Source organism: Salvia hispanica, chromosome 5, assembly GCF_023119035.1.
Source record: "Salvia hispanica cultivar TCC Black 2014 chromosome 5, UniMelb_Shisp_WGS_1.0, whole genome shotgun sequence".
Classification (NCBI taxonomy): domain Eukaryota; kingdom Viridiplantae; phylum Streptophyta; class Magnoliopsida; order Lamiales; family Lamiaceae; genus Salvia; species Salvia hispanica.
In genome coordinates this window covers 28,216,096-28,239,403 of record NC_062969.1, presented here as the reverse complement: position 1 = coordinate 28,239,403, position 23,308 = coordinate 28,216,096, and the positions used below count along the sequence as shown (strand labels likewise).

General features: G+C 36.2%; 3 protein-coding genes and 1 long non-coding RNA gene across 4 annotated transcripts; 1 reads left to right on the top strand and 3 right to left on the bottom strand.

Moving 5' to 3' along the window:
• Positions 1–1,909: 1,909 nt before the first annotated feature.
• Positions 1,910–6,153, bottom strand: LOC125191108. Its single transcript, XR_007171053.1, has 2 exons — positions 5,409–6,153; positions 1,910–2,202 (listed from the first exon to the last, which is right to left on the bottom strand). It is a non-coding gene; the product is annotated as an uncharacterized LOC125191108 (long non-coding RNA).
• A 4,418-nt stretch (positions 6,154–10,571) lies between these two features.
• Positions 10,572–11,108, bottom strand: LOC125189753 (uncharacterized mitochondrial protein AtMg00300-like). Its single transcript, XM_048086992.1, has 2 exons — positions 11,070–11,108; positions 10,572–11,000 (listed from the first exon to the last, which is right to left on the bottom strand). The coding sequence occupies exons 1-2, from the start codon at positions 11,106–11,108 to the stop codon at positions 10,572–10,574; spliced, it is 468 nt and encodes a 155-aa protein (XP_047942949.1).
• A 1,781-nt stretch (positions 11,109–12,889) lies between these two features.
• LOC125189060 (PHD finger protein ALFIN-LIKE 4-like) lies at positions 12,890–16,486 on the top strand. Its single transcript, XM_048086233.1, has 5 exons — positions 12,890–13,231; positions 13,325–13,357; positions 14,668–14,896; positions 15,302–15,434; positions 15,957–16,486. Exons 1-5 carry the CDS (start codon positions 13,141–13,143, stop codon positions 16,197–16,199), a joined length of 729 nt encoding a protein of 242 aa, XP_047942190.1. The 5' UTR covers positions 12,890–13,140; the 3' UTR covers positions 16,200–16,486.
• A 1,829-nt stretch (positions 16,487–18,315) lies between these two features.
• On the bottom strand, positions 18,316–21,517 carry LOC125189059 (protein phosphatase 2C 16-like). Its single transcript, XM_048086232.1, has 5 exons — positions 21,360–21,517; positions 19,857–20,704; positions 19,353–19,703; positions 19,145–19,250; positions 18,316–18,819 (listed from the first exon to the last, which is right to left on the bottom strand). Exons 2-5 carry the CDS (start codon positions 20,625–20,627, stop codon positions 18,485–18,487), a joined length of 1,563 nt encoding a protein of 520 aa, XP_047942189.1. The 5' UTR covers positions 20,628–20,704; positions 21,360–21,517; the 3' UTR covers positions 18,316–18,484.
• Between the last annotated feature and the right edge of the window lie 1,791 nt (positions 21,518–23,308).

Here is a 23,308-nt window from a genome sequence, read left to right as displayed (position 1 = left end):
AAAAAGTAAATTGGATGAGCCCATATCCAAAACCTTCCATAGATCCCTGTCTGGGCCCAAAAGGGACTTAATATAAATAGGAGAATAAAGGAGACAGAATCATCACAATTTCATACCTTGAAATTTTCGAAAATTACCTCTCCTGCTGAGGAGATTTTCGATTTCCACTCCTATTCACAAAAGGATTTCTCCTGTCTTCTTTATTTAAGTCCTAGTATTCTGGTGAAATCAGCACACACTGATATCGGAGTACAGTTCGGGAACCAGAGAGAAGATTTGTGGTCTAGTATTCAAAGCGTCACGTGGAGAAGCTGCTAGCCATCTTCAATTCTTTGGAGAATTAATTAGGTATTTTTCTGCTCCTTAGAAAAGCATGTTTTAGGTTTCAATATTCTAAAGCATGATTAATTTAAGTTATGAGCATAATACATGTAAGAATTACGCGAATAGATTTTGTCCAAATAATCTTCTAAATAGATCTGATTATTATGTGATTTATTGGTGTGATTAATGATTGCTAAATTATGAAGATTATTATGTGATTTATTGGTGTGATTAATGATTGCTAAATTATGTTAATTCATGCGAATTAATTTGCGACCACCAACGTTTCCGCTGCCAGTTCTTCAGTTTCCTTAATCATCATATCAATTAGCCACAATATATCTCTCTATATAGATATATATTTCGTAAATTAACATAACATCTATTAATAATTAATTATGACTAATATATCTAATAGTATATTACTGATATGTAAAATGGGTATATATATAATATTTTTATTAGCATTAAATTAGTCATTCAAATTTGGTCGACTAATATGGAAAATGGGCATATATATTGCAATCCGATTTATTGATGAATTATATCTTCCTATAAATCTGATCAAATTAGTGTACGATTGTAATTTCTAATTTAACCATTAGAATTCAATTTGGTAGTGACATTACGAGAATCAACTCATGTCATTTTGATTTAATTAATTATCATAACCGGTAGATGAATTATATCTTCCGATCTGATTAAATTAGTGTACGATTGTAATTTCTAATTTAACCGTTAGAATTTAAGTGAATCAATTCCTATATAGGATTCAAATTAAATCGGTCAGCTACTTTTAATAAAAAGAACGCTTCTATTAAATATTTTAAATAACCACTTTAATGGAAATAGATTGAAATTTGTCCCGTTTCTGCCTATAAATATTAACTTAATCAAATCATACACATTACAGAAAACATGAAAATGAAGGAACGAGAGAAAAACAATTCTTTATAATTGGAGTAGCACCACTAGAGTTAAATGAAGCTTTCTTCTTCTTCCCTAATCGCTTTCGGTATAGAAGTTTTCGATCCTATTATGTTTTATGATTAATTACGTTAAATATATTTAGTTCAAAGATCCTACATTATCTATATTCAATTATATTTTTCTAGAATACATTTATAATTAATAATTTCTTACGTATGTAAGTGTGATAGAATAGTTTTGATTAACCCTCATTGTTTACATAACTGCAAGAATTATATACACTATATGAATTATGGCATTAGAGGCAATTGTTTACGTATAAATTAAAGTCATTTCATGTAAGTATGAGATTTGTAATTTATTTCGAGAACTGATATTGAGTTGTCAACATTTCCTTTTTTTAAAAATTATATATCTAAAAGTTAAAAATAATATGCCTTCTGATATAATGAAATTTGATGTCCGACCACCAGTTGATTGAGAATAAGGATGAACATGGGTTGATGCGTAGGCTACGGCAAAAGTAGATTGCAAGAGAAATGAACAGATGAATGAAGACGAAGACGTGACATTGTGTCACGACCGCACTTTGCTAAGGATAGCGAAAGCGGGTAAACCGCGACTAATGAGAGGGATTAAAGAAAAGGGGAAAGAATTTGTGAATATGCCCAAGGGCCAAGTCGATTCATATCATAGAATAGAAGCCAAATGTACCATTACATGGTCTTAGAACTAGAATAAATATTACATCAATAAATCAGAGTCCAATGGCGAGATTCTAAGATGTCTCACTTCACAAAAGAGCAGCGGAATAAGTCCATACAAGGCGACATCGTGTATGAAGACACGAATCGTGAAAAGATCCACTAGATTATTTAGTAGCATCGACTCCGATCATTTCTCCATCCTCTTGACGTTCAACCTGCACATTTATAAATACATGTAGGACTGAGTACAGGAGTACTCAGTCCTGTACTCAGTGGACACATGCCGAAAACAAAACATACAATATATAGTTGTCATCCATCCACAGTATCACACGGGGTTTTTCTTAAAAGGCCCGAGCATACTAAATTCTTTGTGAGCTAAAAGTCCGACTGATCAGTCTAAGTTCTTTTGAATCCTCGCCTTATCTGAGAATCGTGTACCGTGAAGGTGGCCACCTTCAGCGGACACATCGCCGGCCAACCGCTGATGGCTCACGGCTCGCGTGCACTTTATTCCGAACAGGATTTGCGGTCCTATTGGGAACCGAATTCGTTAAACTCGGGCTGGCATCGCCAAAACCCGCAGGCATATAGCCCCTAGCAGATAGGCCTCAAAACAAACATTTTATGGCATGACAACAACTTGAAGAAAATGAACCCTGCTCCATTTTGAGAAAAGATGATTTTTTCATAATTTCACAAGTATTTGCTTTATATCCATACTATAGTGCTGGATATTAAAAGAAAGCCCACGTGATATGCTTATGTCTCAACTCAAATACTCGCTTTGGCCTCACTCGCCCTTGAGCAATTTATCCCTTTAAAAAATAAATAGCGTAGCATGTTAATTAATACTTGAACTAATTTTCTTTAGAAAGAATGCATGCATCCTATTGAATAGCACCTATATCTCAGTCTCGTCTTATAGGATTTTTCTTAATCCTACCTCGGCTTCACTACTCTGCAGAGTTTATTTATTCTCTTTATTAACTTTGGAGGAATTCTATCTTCTCTAAACAAATACTAGGCCCTTATTTACAAGAATAGGAATTCTTGGAAAGTCTCTTCTAAAATTCTTTTCTTCGGATTTTTCTTAAGGCCGCCCATGGCGTTGCGGGGCGACGTCGGTCGGCTTTCGCGTCTCCCACTTCAATACCTTATTTTTTCCCGGAGTGTAAATAAATTATTTGGAAATTTATCACTCGACCTTCGAGCTCCAACTCAATATTTTCCATCTTCGGAAACTTAGTAACTTTTCGGGGATTAATTAATCAAGCTCCAACTCGGTCTTTAATTAGTTCCTACTTCTCATAGTTAAATCTTGGCTCAACAAAAGTCTCTTGGTCTACTAATTAAATAGCAAATCCCTCAATTAAAACTAGAGTCCAATATTTTATAATCTCTAGGCCCAAATCTCCCTTTAATCTAAATACTTCCGGCCCAAACTTAATTAAATAGGGACCCAGCAACAATAATTTCTTTGGCCCAACCTCTTAATCAATTACTAAGGCCCAAACATAATACTCCCTCCGTTCCGGGTTAGTCGCACATTTACTTTTAGGCACGGAGATTAAGGAATGAGTAATTAATGTTTCAAATAGAATGGCTAATAAAGTAGGTAAAGTTATTAGATGTTTTAGAAATGAGTTTTAATTTCAATTTTTAACCAATTTTTTAAATCAGTAATTTTTTTATAATATTTAAAATTATTTAAACTACTGTAAATATTGATAAATCTTTAAATAACAATTTGAATAGTAAATCTGGAAACAATTAATCGGTATATTGAAAATTTCAAAAAAAAAGAAAAAGAAACAACTCTTACAACATGGCGGCAGAATCAAAAATTTTAAAATTCAAAAGAGGCCGTCGTTCTCCCCCCCCCCGGCGACAGCAGCCTGTCGGAAGTAGAAGCCCGTGAGCTTTGAGACCGTCTTTTCTCTCCGTCATCAACGGCCCTACTTTCACCCAATTCGACATATTTTATCCCATACCACCTGCAAACCCGCTGGAAGCAGAGGTTGGGGTAAACCACACGGTTTCATACCTCTCATAGACAGGGCTGGTCGTCGCGGGTCGGGAACGACGTGGGTTAACCCACCCACTATTTGGCAGATCGTCGACGGGGAGAGAGGTTGGGGTTCGAGATCGCCGTGGATTAATCCACCTACCATCTACATTCTGTGATGAAGATCCGCAAGGGAAGATCGTGGATGGAGAAGAATGGAGGCGGAATTGGCCTAGGATTTCAAGAGAGAGGCTTTTTTAGGATTTACAGAGAAAGGTAGTTGCAGAGAGAGAGAAACGAAAGTTACAAATGAATTGAATTTGGTGGGGTTGGTGATTAATTAATAAATATCATTAAATTAGCTTTAATTAAGTGTAATAAGGGGAGCTCTAATTTTTACTAAAAATTTGGGACGCTCAAAAAGGAAAATAGTGCAAGTAACGCGGGACGGAGGGAGTATTACAAAGTCCAAATCTAGACTCCCTTCCACCCATCGGTCAATCTCTCTCTCTTACATTTCTCAAAGTGAGAATTTGGGGAAAAACTAGATCGGAGAAGAAATGGCGGTGCTCGCTCCACTCTCGGCTCCGCGGCCCCTCCGGCAAATCGCCATCTCCGGCGTCGTCGGGTCTCTCTCCTTCTTCCCCTAAAACCTTTTTCTCTTTTCGTCACTTAACTCCACAATAAAATCCCCAAATTTGAAACCCTTAAATTGGAAATCGGAGAAACATCGCCTACCCTCAATTCTCCTCACTCCACCGCCGCTACTTCCCTCGTCGGCGTGCTGGCTCCCGGTGCTCTACTTCGCGCCGTCACTTGCCGTTCGCGACTCATGCTGAATCAGCGCTGCCGCCGGCGCTTTGAGCCTGCTCTCCTCGCTCCGACGAAGTCTCCGATTCGCCTTTCTCCGTCGCTGCTACCAACGCCCTGCATCGGCCCTCCGCGTTGAGCCCTCCGCCGAGCTCTCTCTCCCTTCCCGGCGAAATCAGTAGCGTAGGCATCGCCTCTTTCTCCCTCTCTCAGCTGCGACTTGCAGCCGCTTCACGGAGTTCCCGGGGTTCCGTCGACGTTTTCCCGCCGCCCGGCAGCCCCTCCGCCTAAGCTAAGTCTTCTTCCCCTTGCCCCTTCCTTAATTTGTGAGTTGTGGCAGTAGCTATTAGTTGGAGTTGGGAGTGTGATTGAGCTTGGAGAAGGGTCCCTTTTTAAAAGAAATCCTAAATCTCGACACTTCACCGAAAAGTGTTCTTACTCATGTAACTTTGCTATTGCTTAGTTCTGCTCCAAGTTATGTGTTGTTTCTATTCTAAGCTTTTGAGCTTTAAGCATGATATTCTATACTTGCTACTGCTGTGAATATTCTATTGAGCTTCTAAGAATCTTAGTTATTGGCTATCTATTGTGGTTGATCTACATGATGCAAAGGGTGTTGTTGGGATTACCTAGCTCGATGATTCCTCTCGGGTGGGACTGATGTCCTGCCTCAAAACTCCTCCTTGCTCCTCCTCCACTCCTTGCTGCACTCTTGAATTATTTGGTGAAAATTATGTGTCGAAAATGAGGGGAGGAGAAGGGAGATGAGGCTGCTTATATAGGCTCTATTCTTGGCTGTTTGTGCTTGAGACTTGGAGGCAAAGGCTCCTATTTTGGGGCTGTCAGCTCTACCTCTTTTGAGCTTCATGTTCATGTTATTCTTACTACTTTGGTGGTGTGTGTGTGGCTGTCTCTCTTGGCTGTTTCCTCAGCCTTGAACGATGGGAAGAAGAGGATTTGACTTGTGTCTATATTGGGCTTGTGCAGAGGCTCATTCTACCATGCTCATTTGTCTTGATTCCTCATTGATGCTAGTTGAGAATGTGCCAAAAAGGGGCTGATCTCAAGCTCTACTACTTCTCTTTCTTAAATGAGCTTGTGCCTCCCTTCCTTTTTATTTGTGAGTCATCTTCTAACCCTTATTCTTGTGTTAATTTTCAAGTACATGGCTGCAGCTTTGGAGTCTTGTGGCTGCTCCCTAATCGAGAAAGAGAGTGAGGGAGAAAGAAAGAAGATGCTCCTCTAGAGATCCTTTGGCTCCATCACCAAAATAGCTAGCTTCCAAACTTGTTGACTAGTGTAGTAGGATAAATGGTGTAGAATAGATGTGTGTGTTGTCACTCTCACATATGTAAACATGTGCTAGATGTATCTCCAACATTTTTGTATATCTTATTCCTCAAATATTTATCTAGTAAAAGCATAGTCTTTACTTTTATCCTTGAACACATAAATTTACTTGCATTTTATTTCTTCCAACGAAAATACTTAGTTTACTCCAAAGTCGAAAATTACAACGATAACTATGATTACACGGCTTCTTAAAGGAAATTAATTAAGCTAATAAATCCGATTTATCCTGAAGGAAAGGAACGAAATTCCAGGGCGTCACACATTGTGTTTTTGTTGGTTAAGATTTCTTTGTTTATTTAATTTGTAAGTACTTTTAAGTTTGTGCATAGAGTTTTGAGTGTTAGGTTTGGTTTGGAAATAAATTTTATGCAAGCAAAATCTTTTTTCATAAATGCGAGAGACATTGTGTGAATATTTTTAAATTTGTAATTTGTATCTACATGCTTAATGGTACTTATGATTTCACTACTAATATTGTTACAAAACGTGGTATCCATAAATAAAGTAGTTATTGGAAGCTTTAATTATTTTATAAATACTGCAACTTTTGTACAATTACCTTATGTTTAGCACTTGATTGATTTCTAAATTTATTTAATTTTATGTTTTGGGATTACACATTTAAATTGTTTTATATGTCTGTGATTTTTAATCTGTAGTTGTATTTAATTTTAAGTAATTAATTCAAAACATAAATCTAAAACGATAAAATTAAACTGATCCGTGCATCGCACGAGGCTAGACACTAGTATATATAATATACCACTCTTAGCTACCTAATACTTACACAAGGAAAATAGAAAGATTATCAAAACTCTACTGAATATATGCGCAACAAAATCTATCTAATACTCCATATGCAGAAGAAAAAACAATGATAACAATTATTGCACCTAATATAACCGAAAATCAAATTCATTAAGAATATAATTAAGATACAAAATATACAGGCCACGCGGTGAATTAAAATCTGGGAAAGATTAATGCAGAGACATATCTAATTTGATCTTATTTGTGTGATCCAATTTGATATATTACCTGCTTAAATTAGTGTATATTGGAACAATATTAATTATAATTTTAAAAAAAAAACTAAGAATATTATGGCATTGAGACATTGCAATCCAAGAAAAGAATAATAGTAATATAAGAGCAACGACAAAGCCATGATTTTGACGTTAGCCTCAAACAACTGTTAATAATTTTGAGGTATTCTTTGGTGTTAGTATTACCGAATTTTTTTTTGACAATATTAGTAAAAGATGCGAGGGAGATGGTAATGTGCAAGAATTAGTTAGAATATGAGCACTACAAATGTAGGTGAACAATGCAATTATTGAAATACAATCAAATTAAAGCTACCACGAAATATATTTCTTCAAAGATGACTCGGAGTGATCTTGTGCAAATAAATACCATCGCTCTTCACTCCAAACACATTTAAGTTCTTAGTAAGATGGTCACTTTGACTCTCGTAAGCTTTGAAACCTTTGTCCTTCCAACCCCACCAAATATGGCAATGGAATAAAGTATTTTTCAGAAAAAAATTAGGGCAGAACTTCCACTGATAATCCTAACTTACATTGAGATTATGATACCCCATATCATCATCGCCAGATGCACAGTGCAACCTCAAAGGTTGGGAATCTTTTGGGAGAAGATTTACGATATGAATCCTAGTATCCTTAGTATACAAGAAGCAGCCATGAGCAGCAAATGACTACAACGTGATTGCTAAAACAAACACAACAAAGAAAACCTTGAACATGTTGAAAATTCAGAGAGGCTGAGATAATTCAATAATTTACCCCATTGAAATCATTATATAGGAAACAATAAATCATTTATTGATAAATTTGACTTAACACATATAACGACAAATTTGACTTAATTAATTATGTGTCTTAATTATGGGTCCTTTTTTACTTAGAAATTATATTTTTTTTTGCTAATAACGATAAGTGGAAAATAATATTTTGACATTATGACATTATCATAATAGGATTTAAGTAATAATTTAACATACATTTTATTTTTGACTTAATTTATACTTTATATATACACTCAATTGACCTACGTTTGACCCATACTTTTACCACTACTTTTTCGTAATTCAACCCCGAGAAGTGGAAATAATAACAATCCTCATTCCACCTAAAATTCTAAGAATTCGTTGAGAGTTAGAATATATTCGTAGACAAGGTCAATAGATGGGTTTTAGATTTAACAAATTTTTATAGGGTCTTTTTCTATTCCTGCTATGTCGCAGGGTTAAAACAAAAATTAATAAACTCTAAGATGTTGTAAAAATAAAAGAATGAAAAAAATAATTATATAGTAGTGAAATATACTAGCTAATACTTAAAAAAACGTAAATAGAAAGAATATCAAAATTCTACCTTATATTTGAAAATTTTAAAGAAAATCAAACCTATACAAAATCTTTTAAGAACATAATTAAGATGTATAAATAATATAGTGGTACTAGTAAATATATTAGCTACCTACTTATAAAAGGAAAATAAAAAAATTATATTAAAATTCTAGTACCTTATATCAAAAAATTTCAAAATAAAATCAAATTTATACAAAATCCTTTGAGAACATAACTAAGATGTAAAAATAGTATAGTAGTAGTAATATATATAATATGCCACTCTTAGTTACCTAATACTTACAAAAGGGAAAGATTATTAAAACTCTACTGAATATCTGCACAACAAAATATATCTAATACTCCATATGCAAGAATGATAAAAATTATTGCACCTAATATAACTGAAAATTAAATTTGTTAAGAATATAATTAAGATACAAAATATACAAGCCACACGGTGAATTAAATTCTAGGAAACATCAACTTCTTCAAGTAATCAGTCTGCAGCAACTACAACTCCCCTTTAATTCTGACTCTTTGAATATCCATTCCTAATATCCTTCTAGCCTCTCTCAAATCCTTCATTTCAAATTCTTTCTTGAGCTCCCGTTTTATGGTGTCAATTTATGTCAGACTCTCAGCTCCAACTAGCATATCATCAACATATAAAACCAAGTATGCTACTGCCTTTCTATTCACATACTTGATATATACGCAGCTATCATATGCAGACTTAATGAAGCCAATATTCATGACGTGTGCATCAAAAGTTTTGTACCACTGACGGCTGCTTTGTTTCAACCCATACAAACTTTTCCTCGGCAGGCAGACTTTATCTTCTTGCCCAGAAACATGAAATCCGATAGGCTGCTCCATATATATTGTTTCTTCCAAGTCACCATGAAGAAATGCTTTCTTCACATCTAGCTGATGTAATTCCCAATTTCTCTGAGTAATTACAGATTAGAATCCTAATGGAAGTATGCTTTACCACAGGAGAGAAAACCTCATTAAAATCAACACCTTCCTTTTGTGAATAGCCTTTTGCAATAAGTCTTGCCTTATATGTTATCTTGTTGCCCTCTGCCACTTCAATCTTCTTCTTTAAGATCCACTTACAGCCAGCTTTCTGAGTCTCAGGCCTATCCACTAACTCTCAAGTTTTATTTTTCAGTAGAGACTCAATCTCATCTTTCATGGCCTCCAGCCATTATTTCCAATCTTTGCCTTTCATTGCCTCTTCATAGGTGGCTGGCTCATCAAATTCTATTGTTTCAGCCACACATAGAGAAATAAGCCATCTCATAGTAGTTGAATCTTGCAGGAACTTTACTTAGCCTTCTAGGCCTTCCATCCTTTCTAATTGCAACAGTTGGTGTAATGGATTTCTGAGCCTCAGGACTCTCAGCTTCCTTTTCTTCTGCTTGAGTATCAATGTTTGGTGACTCCACCTCAACAAATGTATCATCCTTGTTGGCACAAGGCATCAGTTTCTCATTAAAATCCACATCCCTGCTCACTAATAGCTTCTGGTTCCCATTTTCAGTACACCATAATCTCTAAGCTTTGCAGCCTTGTTGATAGCCCAGAAAAATGCATCTATGTTCTCTTGAATCCAGCTCTCCTTGCTTAATGTGTGCATATGCTATGCAACCAAAAGGCTTGAGCTTAGTGTAATGAGGGAGAGCTCCATTCCACCTTGCTTCTGGGATATCAAAATCATTTGCAGAGGAGGGACTTCTGTTCATTAAATAGCCAACTGTTGAAACTGTCTCTCCCTAGAATATTTTATCAACTCCAGAAGCCAATAACATACACCTCACTCTTTCCATAATAGTCCTATTCATCCTCTCCGCAATGTCGCTTTGTTGAGGGTTTCTAGGAGCAGTTCTATACATTTGAATCCCCTCCAGTTTGCAGAAACTATCAAACTCAGATGATAGGTATTCCAACCCAATGTCAGTTCCGAGGCATTTCAATGTAGTACCCTGTTCTCTTTCAACCATTGTGTGCCATTCTTTGAATATTTGAAGGCTTCTGACTTTTCTTTAAGTATTTGCACTCATAGCTTTCTAGAATAGTCATCAATGATGCTTATGAAGTATCTGCCTCCATTAAGTGTGGCTGGTTGGGCTGGACCCCAGATGTCACTGTAAGCATACTCCAATACTGATTTTGAAGTGTGCTTGCCCTTAGGAAATGGCTGCTTCTTGCTCTTGCCCATTATATACTGCTCACAACTCTTCAAATCTGCAGAATCATCGGACTTAAAGATCCCTTGCTTCACTAGAACTTTCATGCTTTTCTGACCTAACCTTGAATGCCATAGCTCGAAATCACTGACTCCCCTTTCAATACTATAGCTATTCCCAGCAACTACTTCTACATCCAGGTAGTACAGAGTCTGCTTTCTTATAGCATTCATGACTACTGCACTTCCAAGATAGATTTTCAGCTGATCATCTTGGCTTCTAAAACCATAGCCATTTGACTGTAAGACCCCCAATTAGACAAGATTCCTCTTGATTTCAGGAATAAATCTAATATCAGTAAGCAAAACCATAGAACCAGATGTCAGTTTCAATTTAGTAGAGCCCATTCCTCTTATAGCACAAATCTGATTATTTCCAAAAGCTACTGATCCAGATGAAGACTTAAATTCTTGAAACCATTCATGATGAGAACAAATATGAAAACTGCAGCCTGAATCTACTATCCAACTTTCACTAATAGATCCACCAAAACATTGAGAATGTGCATATTTTTTTTCATCTTGAATGAGATCAGAGTTGTGTTGCTCCTTCAGTGTTATTCTGCTTCGTTTTCCATGCAAAGCAATTCCTCTTAATGTGCCCCGGTTTCTTGCAATAGTGGTAGCTCTTGTTTCTTTATTTTGAGCCTTATCGCCATCATGAGAATCTTTGTTGAAACTACCTTTCTGCTTCCCCTTTCCCTTCCATTTCTTGACATTCAACACTTCCTCAGATCCAGTAGGAAGAGTACTGCTCTGCCTCTAAAAATCCTTGGTCTTGAGATGATGCGACCACACATGGCGGGCCCGTGACGAGGTCCATGGCGAGGCGACTAAGAGAGAGACTCGCTACATTTGTGCAAAAGACCATGCTGGAGGAGTCCACGAAGAACGAGGCGCCCCGATGAGGAACGTGCTGAAAAATGAAGGAAGAAGCAGTCCACCCGACCGGGTGGAATTTGTCGCACCAAGCCACCCGGCCGGGTATAGCTATCTGGAGGAGCTTAGTTCAAGTTGCTTCGCCCGGCCGGGTCACCATGATGCCACCCGACCGGGTGTGTCATCGAAGGCGTGAGGAGTCCAGGAGTGATACGATCATGAAAGTTGTGCGTCAATGATTTCAACTACAGCAGGATTCAACCGGCAACCGTCCTATTGAGATGATATCCGAAAGCTATGAAACTGCCACCATTGCTAGAAAATGAGTTTTATAAGGAAGAAATGGTCTCATTTTATTATATTCATATTAATTAATGCGGATAATAATAAATCTGAATATTATATAAAATGATTAGAAAGTATAAATAATGACAAAATTTTAATTAAGTATGAAGTACCAGAATTTATTAGGAAATGTGGCAGAAATCATGTCATCAATATAATGGAGTGACAAAAAATGCCCTTAAGGGTCTGAAGGTGTTTTAGTCCGAAAAAATATTATTCGTGATTGTATTAAACATTAGGATCTTCTACACTATTTTTTTAGAGATCCGTAGTGTCACAACCCAAAGAGTTAAGGACTAATGATGCAATTCACTCAATATTTTAAAATAGGGTGAAAAGACTTCTGCTTCATATATTCTAGTACTTTCTCCGTCTCAAGTTACCTGAGCCGTATTCTATTTTGGATTGTCCCAACTCCCAAGTTACTTGAGCCATTTCTATTTTTGGCTAAAAACAAAACATATAATCTCACCTACCTTATTATTTCTTTTGCTTTACTCTCTCTTCTTTCTCTTACTTTATTCTCTCCTCTACTTTATTAAACTCACTAACCACAACTTTCTTAAATCTCATGCAAAAAAAAAACGTCTCAAGTAACATGGGACGGAGGGAGTAATACGTTATTGAAATACAGTTTAAAATTCTTTAAAATTAGGCTTCTATTTCAATTGATGACTTCAAGACTAATCGATGATCCTGCAATGAATGTAGCAAGATTTGAATTAAATCCAAGATCAACCTAACGTTGAGAAATTCAATTTCAAAATAGAAGCAAAGGTCAAAAAGACTTCAGTCAATTATAATTAATAAATCAACTTTAACGAAGTCGTTAATTACTTGAACTATTTATCCGAATATAAAAAATAATAAAATATACTCAAAACACAAATTTAGTTAAACCCACCCAATCCCATCGTCATTAGATTCAACTTTCTCTTTCTTTTTCTCTTTCTAACTAATGATGCTTCCAATTTTCGATCTACTAAACTGAAACCTGCAACAACAATCATTTTGATTCTTCTCACCCTCAATTTCAACTGAAGAAAACCTCCCTACCTAAACTGAAGTTTTGATTTCTCGATCCGGTTAACTTAATTCAACGACAATAGTCCAGTTTTCTTATAAATTTGATCTCAAGGAGGCTAAAAGGTGACAAATGGCTGCGAGGTTGTATCCTCGATCTGTTGAGGAAGTTTTCAAGGATTTTAAGGGTCGAAGAGCTGCACTTGTTAAAGCCCTTACCACAGGTGTGCGATTGTAATTTTTTTACCTTTGTTAATTTGCCTGGCTTTTATTTATTGCTCAGTTACCTAATGTAGGTTTGTCTCTTGTTTATGCAGATGTTGAAGAATTTTACCAGCAGTGTGACCCTGGTAGTCTCCACATTTGTTCTTTGATTGCAGTGCTGCTCCGGTTCCCTTGTATTTTTTTCACTGTTTCTAGGTTGAACTAGATATTAGCAATTAGCATTATTGGCTTCAATCTGTAGAGATTGGAAGTCGTTCTGTGAGTTTGTGTGTCGTCATGGCTTCAATCGTTGGTTTTGAGTTTGAATTTGGTGTTTTTTTGAAAAGTATATATGCTTAGGAAGGATATGTATCTCATTTTTGTTGTTCGGTTTGTTTGTTTTTTACAATTTTTTTGATCACTAACACAAAAATTGAGATGCAATCACTTGCGTTGTAAAGTTTTAAAAAACAACAATTTAGGACACATAAGAAACCGTTCCTAGATTAAGAACAAATTAACTTAATCTTTTGTTTTTTTATGGACACTTCCATTTGCGTCCTCTAATTTAGTTGGGACACCAACCATAAGAATCCTTTTTGAAGTGTTTGTGGTATATTTAGAAACACAAGCTAGTGTCCTTGATTGCATTAAAAAATGTCCTTAACGGTTTTTTGTTGTATTGGATGTATATGGATTGGATAAATATCTTTTGTATAGAGCAGTTATCTTATGTATGTTACATAATCTGATTGAATTTGTATGCCATTACTTAAGCAAATATGGCATGTTTCTACATGAGTGTATGCAAAATTGCAAATAAGTGCCATTCGTTTTAGCTAGATACTTGTCTTGTATTGATTTGTAGATTCATTGGTTTTTTCTAGGATTTCTCGTGTTGCGCCTCGTTGCCCTATCGTTGGATTGAATTGAAAATGATTTCTCGAATGTCTCTGTCTGAATATTCTGGATTTTGGTTATTTTCTTTTTAGGAATCAATTGGATTTTGCTCTACCGAGTTTCTTGATTTTAGTCTAATATACATTGTATCTGCAATATATTGCTTCATGTCAAGAAACTGCTTTGGTGTTACACAGTCACATGATTCTTTCTCTCAGGATTTACTTTTATTTGCTTTTTGTACCTTTTCTGTAAAGTGTTAACCTGTGATTGGTGCAATGTAACAGAATGTTTTGAGTAGAAATACTTGTATTGTATCTGATAGCTCAGATCATTGTATACACCTTCTGGAAATGTCTTGTAATCTTGTTAACATATGATTGCTTGTTACCTGTAAAACATTAGGTTGTGTCTGTTTACAGGAGGCATGAGAATTTACAAATAATCCTATCTTAGAATGTTCTTTTACTTATTCTTAGAATTTTAACAATATCTTCTTATTTGTTTTTTTCTTACCGCTGCTGGTATTGATTCTGCTCATGGGTTTGCTTCACAGAGAGGGAGAATTTATGCCTATACGGACATCCTCATGGAGAATGGGAAGTCAATTTGCCTGTTGAAGAAGTGCCTCCTGAACTCCCCGAGCCTGCTTTGGGCATCAACTTTGCTAGAGATGGGATGCAAGAAAAAGACTGGCTAGCTCTTATTGCTGTCCACAGTGACTCATGGCTGCTTTCCGTTTCCTTTTATTTTGGTGCTAGATTTAGCATTGATAAAGCTGACAGGTACACCTTTGCTCTTTCTTCCTTTTCATCTCTTGTTTAACACTTTCTAACTAGTGCTTACCAATACCTAATCTTAAGACAAACAACAGCAATAGATTAATCTTTTCAATATTAGCATGCAATTCATTGCTTAGTAAAGTGCCTGTACACTGTCATTACTAGTCAGTTAATGCAAAACTGTTATCACTGGATGTAAATGGTTTCTCTTTGTATTTCCTGGTTTTGCCTTTGTTATTATTGTTTAGATTTTCGAATGGTTTGGAATTAGCAAATAATGTTTGTAGATACTAACAGTGCAGCTTGTATGTCATTTGTCTGTTCTGTTTTATAGTACAAAGTATTGTGTAGTTTTTCCATATAGCTTGCTTAAGCTTCCATCAGTCCGTTTGCTCGTCATTTGTGCAGGAAGCGGCTATTCAGCTTGATCAATGATCTTCCTACTGTATTTGAAGTTGTGACTGGGGCAGCCAAAAAACTGCAGAAAGAGAAATCTCCAGTCTCAAACAGTAGCAGCAAATCCAAGTCGAATTCTAAGCCGGTACTGTCTATGATTCTTTGTTTCTATTTCTTTTATTTTTCCTACTCCCATGCAGCACCATAGAGGGAAAGGAACAAAAGACTTTTACTTAATAGTAATCAATCCAAAATTCACCATAATCAAATAGACTCTATTTGTTTTTCTGTGCGTATCAAGTTTTATATGTTCCTTATGTGCATGACCAATACTTTTATAGACTTGCTCCCCGTGTAGTGTTAACTTGGCAGTTTAGAAACCACATTCTTCTACTGCATTACATGTACCCAAATGGGTATATTTTTTCCGGAATAAAGTATAGTTACATCTCTAAATCCCGCACTGCTTTGTTTCGTTGAATTAGATTGCTAAACTTTCATCTGTAAGAATGAGGTCCCTATTTCGTGTAGGCGCGCAATGGCATAGTTCTAGACATAAACGATAAATAGTGAATTCAAGTACATGGAATTGATTCTCCTATTTTTAATGTTGTTAATGGTATCAATTTTTGCTCGTGCTCTAATGAAAAACACAACCAACTCTCAGGTTAAAGTTTCAAAGCCACAGCCAAAAGACGAGGAGGAGCTGGATGAGGAAGAAGACGACGAACATGGAGAGACATTGTGTGGTGCCTGTGGGGATAACTATGCATCAGATGAGTTCTGGATATGCTGCGACATATGTGAGAAGTGGTTCCATGGCAAGTGTGTCAAAATTACTCCTGCCAAAGCCGAGCAGATCAAGCAATATAAGTGCCCATCATGCAGCAACAAGAGACCTCGCCCCTGAGATGGATTACTGATCTTTCAACTCGGACTCCCAGCAATTCCAGCCACCGCCTCGGTTCGACTAGACTCCTCTCTTGTTCAAGTATTACATTTGGTGCTTAGTATAGCATTATCTATTGTTAGCTTCAGCTGTAGTCCCCAGATTTTGTTGGATTATCTATCATGCTTCTCTTTAATGGGATTTTTTTAGCTTTGAAAAATAAGTTAAAATGTAAATGATTCATTACAATACCTATAATTTCTCACTCATCTATGGGTTAAAAAGATGATTCGACATCGTTTTGTTAATCGAACAGAGAGAGTACATGTTGCCTTCAATGGTTGGAAGGTCTCCATAAAAAAAGATAGGGATCTCTGGCTACAAAACTTATAGTAGTATTTGTTTATTTTTACTATCACTAAAAATGATTTCACATATCCAACTCGTCCACGTAGCTTGTAATTGATTCCCTTTTTTTTCTTATATCTAAATTATGCTCTTTGTGTTTATTAAATAGTCATTCTTTTTTCACTCAGTAATTCTATGTCTACCCACAAAAAATAAGTCTTTATAATAGTGGATCATACAAATTTTTAATATGGAATTGATAAAATGTGAAAGATAAAAGAAATAATTAAAATACTATTAAAAGAAAATCAGACTCTCAATTAATTTTACTATAAATAAATAGATTATCAATTTGATGGACGTACCAAAATGAATTGAACTATACATGAATAGAAAATTAATAAGGTGAATTACACATACATAAACACTAAAATCTTGTGAATATAAGATAACCAGATAAATATAATCTTTCGCATGTGTTGTATTCATTCAATAAAAGAGACACATCACCATATATAGGTGAATGAATTAACTAGCTCTTATTGAATGCAATAATAGGCACACATTTTTTATTTTTGCCCACAATAAATGATATGAGAGGAATTCATTAACTATATTACTCTATGCATGATTGAAACACATGAAGAATTGGAAGCAACAGCACCGACCCTAATTACAAAGACTTGGGAGTCAACTTGACAAAGTGAAAACGCTATTTTTGAAGATAAAATCCAATCACACATTATATGGTTACAAAGATCCAAAACACAGCATTTGTGGTGGAAAATAAATTAAAAAGCAACCGAAGAACCAAAATAAATATCTCCTTTCAAATAATTTCACAAGTCTAATAAGGCGGCCATGAAGTCCTATATATATGACCATCACTAATTGAAACAAAAGCACATATAGGAGTATAAAGAAACAAGAAAATGAGGAAGAATTTAGTGTATGAAAAGAAGATGAGAGTATTAGTAGTAGCAATGTTGATGTTGGTGATCATAAATGTAGATGGTCAGAACATATGCAACATGTCGGGGGAGGATCTGATGGCGTGCAAGCCGTCGGTGACTCCACCGAGGCCGCCACCGCCATCGGCAAAGTGCTGCTCAGCCCTGTCTCATGCTGATATAAGGTGCCTTTGCTCCTACAAGAACTCAAAGCTGCTGCCATCCCTTGGAATAGACCCTAATCTTGCCTTACAGCTTCCTGATAAGTGCAAACTTCCTCATCCATCTCATTGCTAGCCTACGTACCCTACCCTGCAGAGATTAGAGTCTCCTAATCGCGGATGAACCAAAATGGCAATCGGGACTCCTAATCGGGAAGTATATATTATATACTAGTGTATACATAGAGTGAATGTTGTGTTTTTATTTTATTATATGAAGAAATAAAACTGTTTCTTAACCTTTCGGTTAAGTTCAAGCCAAATCTCGCATGACATTTAATTGCACTGGTGATCTATGTAAAAATTAGTAATTATATTCTATAAAGTAATCTCTTCGTGATTGCTCTTGATTTGAGATATGGAAGCTAGGAAATTAGGAATCAATACTTACAAAAACCATTATGAGACAATTATAAAAAAAATTGAAACATTATAATTTTGCATATTATTGTAAAATTATGATATTGATATGATTTAAATGACAACCATCCATTTAGACAATAATATTCAGATTTTAAATTACTTATTTTTATCTTATACATGTAAGATGTAACAACCTCATTTTCTCGTGATATATATTTGATCCGACTCTCGTCAAATACCAATGTAACAATAATCAAACACAAAAGGTTCCTAAATTAAGTAATCCTCTCTTTTTCTATATTACATTACTAAGAAACATCCTCATGCACACTTTTCAAGTCCATGAAGACAAAAACCATATGGACTGATTATGTAAAAATGAGAAAATATTAATGTAAAAGCTACAGTGGAAATGGAGAATCAATCAAGGTTTGGTTTTGATCTTCCTCTTAGACTTCAAGTCTATCACAATTACAGATATGTTATCTTTGCTCCCTGCCTGCAGGGCCATCTGGCAGAGGTACTCCGCTGCCGATTGGGCCGCCGGGTCGATACCTTGTCCTCGATCTGCCAACGGGTCCGTCCCGTTCTTCTTGTGCCAGATCAGAATGCGTTTCCTCGCCACTTCACACACTTCCTCGTTTGTCATCACATCCCACAGCCCATCACTGGCCAGGATGAGACAGTCGTCCTCTCTGTTCCGAGGGACGAACATTACCTCTGGCTCGGGTATGATCCATGGCTTTAAGTATCTATCACCTGAGAAGAGCGTCCGAGGTAAGTGAGAGTTCAGTCGTATAACTATAACTACATGATAATGCAGGAGAAAGAGCGAGAAACAGGCTCGAGAATTGAAAGTCGAACGTGTCACAGATTAGTACTCTACAATCTAACAACGTTGTTCAAACCTAGCCACCATGAACATAACAATTTTGAGTAATTATTAAGAGCTTTCAAACACTGGGTTAAGAAAATGATCTCAACTCGATCTTACTACCAGAAATTGCATAAAAAAGCATGAAGAATTCTATAAAAGGCACAAGAAATGATCTATTTTGGCATAAAACTGGAAAAATAGACCTACCTATAGACCTTGACATGGCAAGAACACCAAAAACACGATGGCCATTCCACGATATGACCTTGCCTCCTGATGCCTCAATTCTAGCATATTCATCCTCTCGACTTGGCTGGCAGAAAAATTAAACGAAAAATGAGAACATGAAGTCAATGGGCTTCAAGAACAACAAGCAATGGAGGCATGAAGCAAAAGCAATAAGACGCAAGCTTACTTTGTGATCAACTGATAACGGGATTGCTTCTTTACCACGATAGAGTACAGCCCTTGAATCTCCACAATTCGCAACTATAATATGGGATGATGACAAAACTGCAACGACAGCAGTTGATCCGACGGTCTCTGGGGCAAGCGGTTCGACAATGCAATCCTCTTCAATATCCACTTGAGGGCTGCCCTGTACCGGCTTGCCCCCAACTTCATCGTCGACTTTTAGAAAGCAATCTGTGAAAATCCTCTCCCACTGGACCTGCCTAGTGTCCTTGGTGCTCCCTTCTACCACTTTACACTCGTTCAATTCCTCCACCAAAGCCCAGTGAATACGATCACGACAGTAATTTGCAACCTACAAAATCAAGTTCCAATAGTAATTAGCAGAAAGCACATTTTTCACACCACAGAATGATAATCAAAACATTAATCTTTTGTGTCGGTTGACAAATAATAACAGGTTTATGTACGAAAGTATCAAATATATATAGAGACAACAACACCGCACCTGAGATCCACCATGGCCATCATAAACTGCGAAAAAATGAGACGTCAGTTGATTCAGAGTCTGACTTATTCCATCGTTTCCATGGTCACCAATAAATAACTTCACCGGGATTTTCATGAAATGCGGTGCGACCATAAGAGCATCTTCCATCTCGGGCCTACGTCCACATATTGACACTGACCCCCAGAGTGGCACACAGTCCAGCTCAAAAACACTCTTAACACTGCCTTTGCCCGGGTTTTTCTGGCAGGGCAGTTTAACAGAAACAAGGGATTCTTTAATTGCAGGTCCACTCGAATATTCACCCGTTGGCATGCCTTTCTCCTCCACACTAATCACCTTGGCAACCAGCTGGCCATTCTCCACGCCCTCAATCTCAACAGCGATTGGCACACTTGTCTCTGAAGCAGAAACAAGCGGCACAGATATATTCGAGCCATGATGTAGGGGTAGCAACTCTACACCACCTATAAAGCTAGTGTCCCCTCCAAACAAGATAATTTCGTCTTCCTCACTATCGTGAACATTACTACCTTCCGCCTGGCTGCTCTCGTTAACCGTTGTCGTGTCTAACATGCCATCCACCTCAGTTTTCACACGATTAAAACCAGCATCCCAGCTGAACGCTGGATCAGACAGCAAGGTTGCTGTCTCCGTCACTAATTTGAGTCGAGCAATCTCCATATGGCTTGAAATCGCGGGATTCTCGCACACAGGATTGCCTAAACCAAATGTAACCGCGACTGCTGCAGGAGATATCTCTTCCATCATTGCAATACCAACCCGATTTAAGGCTACAAACCTATTTCAGATTCTCGAAATCGATCTTTTCAAGCAGCAAAGCTAACCTTGGAGGAATCAAAAGTTTTACCAGTTGAATCAATACCCAAAAAAGGAACAATACTTGAAAAACTAAACAACAAAGGACAAAAGGAAGAGATAGAAACTAACGACCTATCATCAAAAGTGAAAGAGGTAAATAGGGATCTAGGAGTCAAACATAGGATGGATTAAACATACTTCCAAAAACAGAAATTTTAAGGATTGGAATCAAGAACACAAAAAAAACAACAACAAACTTAAAAACCAAGATCCCAATCTACAAGCACCAACACTTATATACTCACGAGAATCAAGAAAAGGACAAAAAAATTCAAACCCTTATCCATAGCTGCAAGGAGGAAAACAAACCTAGGAAAAAGGAAAACCGACCCCCACAAGATTCACAAGAAACCCTCAAAAGATGTCAACTTTTTTGACACATGGAGATATATATGGATTTCATGGATCTAAGGCAACCCCTCTCAGCCTCTTGAAAAAAAGAACGCATTTTTTCAATTGAGTTTTAACCTTTTCTCAATCAAGATTCATTCCGCAAAAATAAATTCCGAATACCAACAAATTACAACAAAACAGAAAAGGGAATGATGCCGCCGCAGCAAAGATTCAATCTTTATACTCAATAAATGGATTCAAGATTTAAGTGAAAAGGCTCTTACTTACAAATATTGAATTGAAACCCCACAAACAAATCAATAACTCAAGGGCTGAAAGCATGCTCGGCAATATTTCTCCTCAGCTAATTTTTCAATTTTCCTTTTCATTTTTGAGCTGGTGAGAGGAGAGAGAGAGATGGAGCAGCTGTGGAAAAGCATTTACTAATTGCGTTACATCTTCATTGGACACGTGTAGATGCAATTATCTAACTCCAATCAATGCATCTGTAGAAAAAGAACAAAATAAATTAGGCAAAAAACAAAAAAACAATTATTAGTGCATAGAATATAGAAAAAGGAGTCATGGACTTTTCATGATACAGACTCCAAGAACACCACGTGTCCTTGCTCGTCCTAGAAGGTAAACCATCTCCATAGAATTATTTAAAAATAATCATCTCACTTTTTTCAGCAATGACATAGCAAGTTCCATTCTAGGCGTGAGATCATTGAAAGCCAAAAGGACCTAAAAATTAGCTTCATTTTCAGTTACAATTAAATTTTCCTTAAATCACGTTAATATTTTTTATTTTATAATAAATTCAGCCTCATTTTCAGTCAAAATTCATTTCACCAATTTTGATCATTTTTATGTTAATTTTTAATCATAAAACAAATAAAATATATTAATACTTAAAAAACATAAATTGAAAACACAACCCTCAAAATTATACCGACGCAAAGATTTTCACTTTCACGTTGAGATCTCGTCTCATTAAAACGGTATGTAACAGAAACATCTTAAGTTATCGAGATCATGGAATTTTTTTAGTAAACTACTATGATTTCACGGTATTGCATAATAGGGATTCCAGTCCACTGAAATATATGGAACATGTGACGAAGCATTTTGAGCTGCAAGGGTCATGGATTCAAACACATGGTGGATAAATGCATAGACGATTGTGCTACTGTTAGATCTCAGAATATATCAATTTATAGATGAACTTAATACAATATTAATCGTACAGTTTTGAGGTACAATTGTATCGCTTGCTTTTTATTGTATCAGTCATTTACACCACATGCTTAGTAGATGATGGTGTTTCAATGGTTAACACACGCGCCAACTCCGAAATGGCGCAATGCAAAAAAAGCACGTGGAAGAAGCAAATCGTGGTTCGCCACATGTCTTACTATTTTTTATATATTTTCTTATATTTTTATTAATATATAAATAAATAGTATGTCATTGGTAAAAATGTCTACTTGGTCTTTTCATTTAAATTTTTTTAAATCCTTATTTATTTATAAATTTATCCACTCTATTATATATTCACTGTATTTCCTCAATTCTTTTTTCGTTGTCTTATTTTAATCAAGTCTCATGGATCCACATTCATATCAATAACAACTCAAAACTTATCTTTGAGTCGCTCCACTGAAGCTCAACATCGATCCACTAAATCTATCATTAGATTCATCTTTCCACACAATTGATTCTTTGTCTAAGGCCAATTAGTTGGTCATATACTCCCCAAGGCAATCAAGTTTATCCAACTTTCAGATGGAGTAGAGGCTCCCAAAACTGAATCTCACATGACGTATTCAAGAAAGTTAACCAAGAGGATTTTCGAGTACTACGTCAACCTTTATGAAAATTCGGTTGTGCGAACTCTCAAAAGACAACAACGTTCTGTGTCAAAAGCGTTGTTGAGGGCACTAGTGATATTTTGTGAGCCTACTTCGATAAGTTAATCTATAATCACGAAGTTTTACGAAAAATTCATTCACACAATTCACCAATGACAACTATTCAAGCTCATCCAACAAAAAAAAAATCCATTCAATTCAATCCAATTCACCATAACACACCATGAAATATTCACATAAATCGCATCCATTAATAATACAATCTAAATCACCGAATGTTATTCAATAATAAAGTAATTCAATAAAAGAATTTAAACACGTGTTTGTTGGAGATTTGAGCAAAATGACCATAATTTTCACTAT

Bases quoted from the DNA above. Each gene is read 5' to 3' on its own strand.
- LOC125189753 (XM_048086992.1), bottom strand. From the start codon at position 11,108: ATGGGCTCTACTAAATTGAAACTGACATCTGGTTCTATG. The intron at 11,001-11,069 runs GTTTTGCTTACT...GGGGTCTTACAG, and splicing joins AACTGACATCTGGTTCTATG to TCAAATGGCTATGGTTTTAG.
- LOC125189060 (XM_048086233.1), top strand. From the start codon at position 13,141: ATGGCTGCGAGGTTGTATCCTCGATCTGTTGAGGAAGTTTTCAAGGAT. The intron at 13,232-13,324 runs GTGTGCGATTGT...TTGTTTATGCAG, and splicing joins TGTTAAAGCCCTTACCACAG to ATGTTGAAGAATTTTACCAG. The intron at 15,435-15,956 runs GTACTGTCTATG...ACCAACTCTCAG, and splicing joins CCAAGTCGAATTCTAAGCCG to GTTAAAGTTTCAAAGCCACA.
- LOC125189059 (XM_048086232.1), bottom strand. From the start codon at position 20,627: ATGATGGAAGAGATATCTCCTGCAGCAGTCGCGGTTACATTTGGTTTA. The intron at 19,704-19,856 runs GTGCGGTGTTGT...TTGATTTTGTAG, and splicing joins ATGGCCATGGTGGATCTCAG to GTTGCAAATTACTGTCGTGA. The intron at 19,251-19,352 runs GTAAGCTTGCGT...TTTTTCTGCCAG, and splicing joins CGTTATCAGTTGATCACAAA to CCAAGTCGAGAGGATGAATA.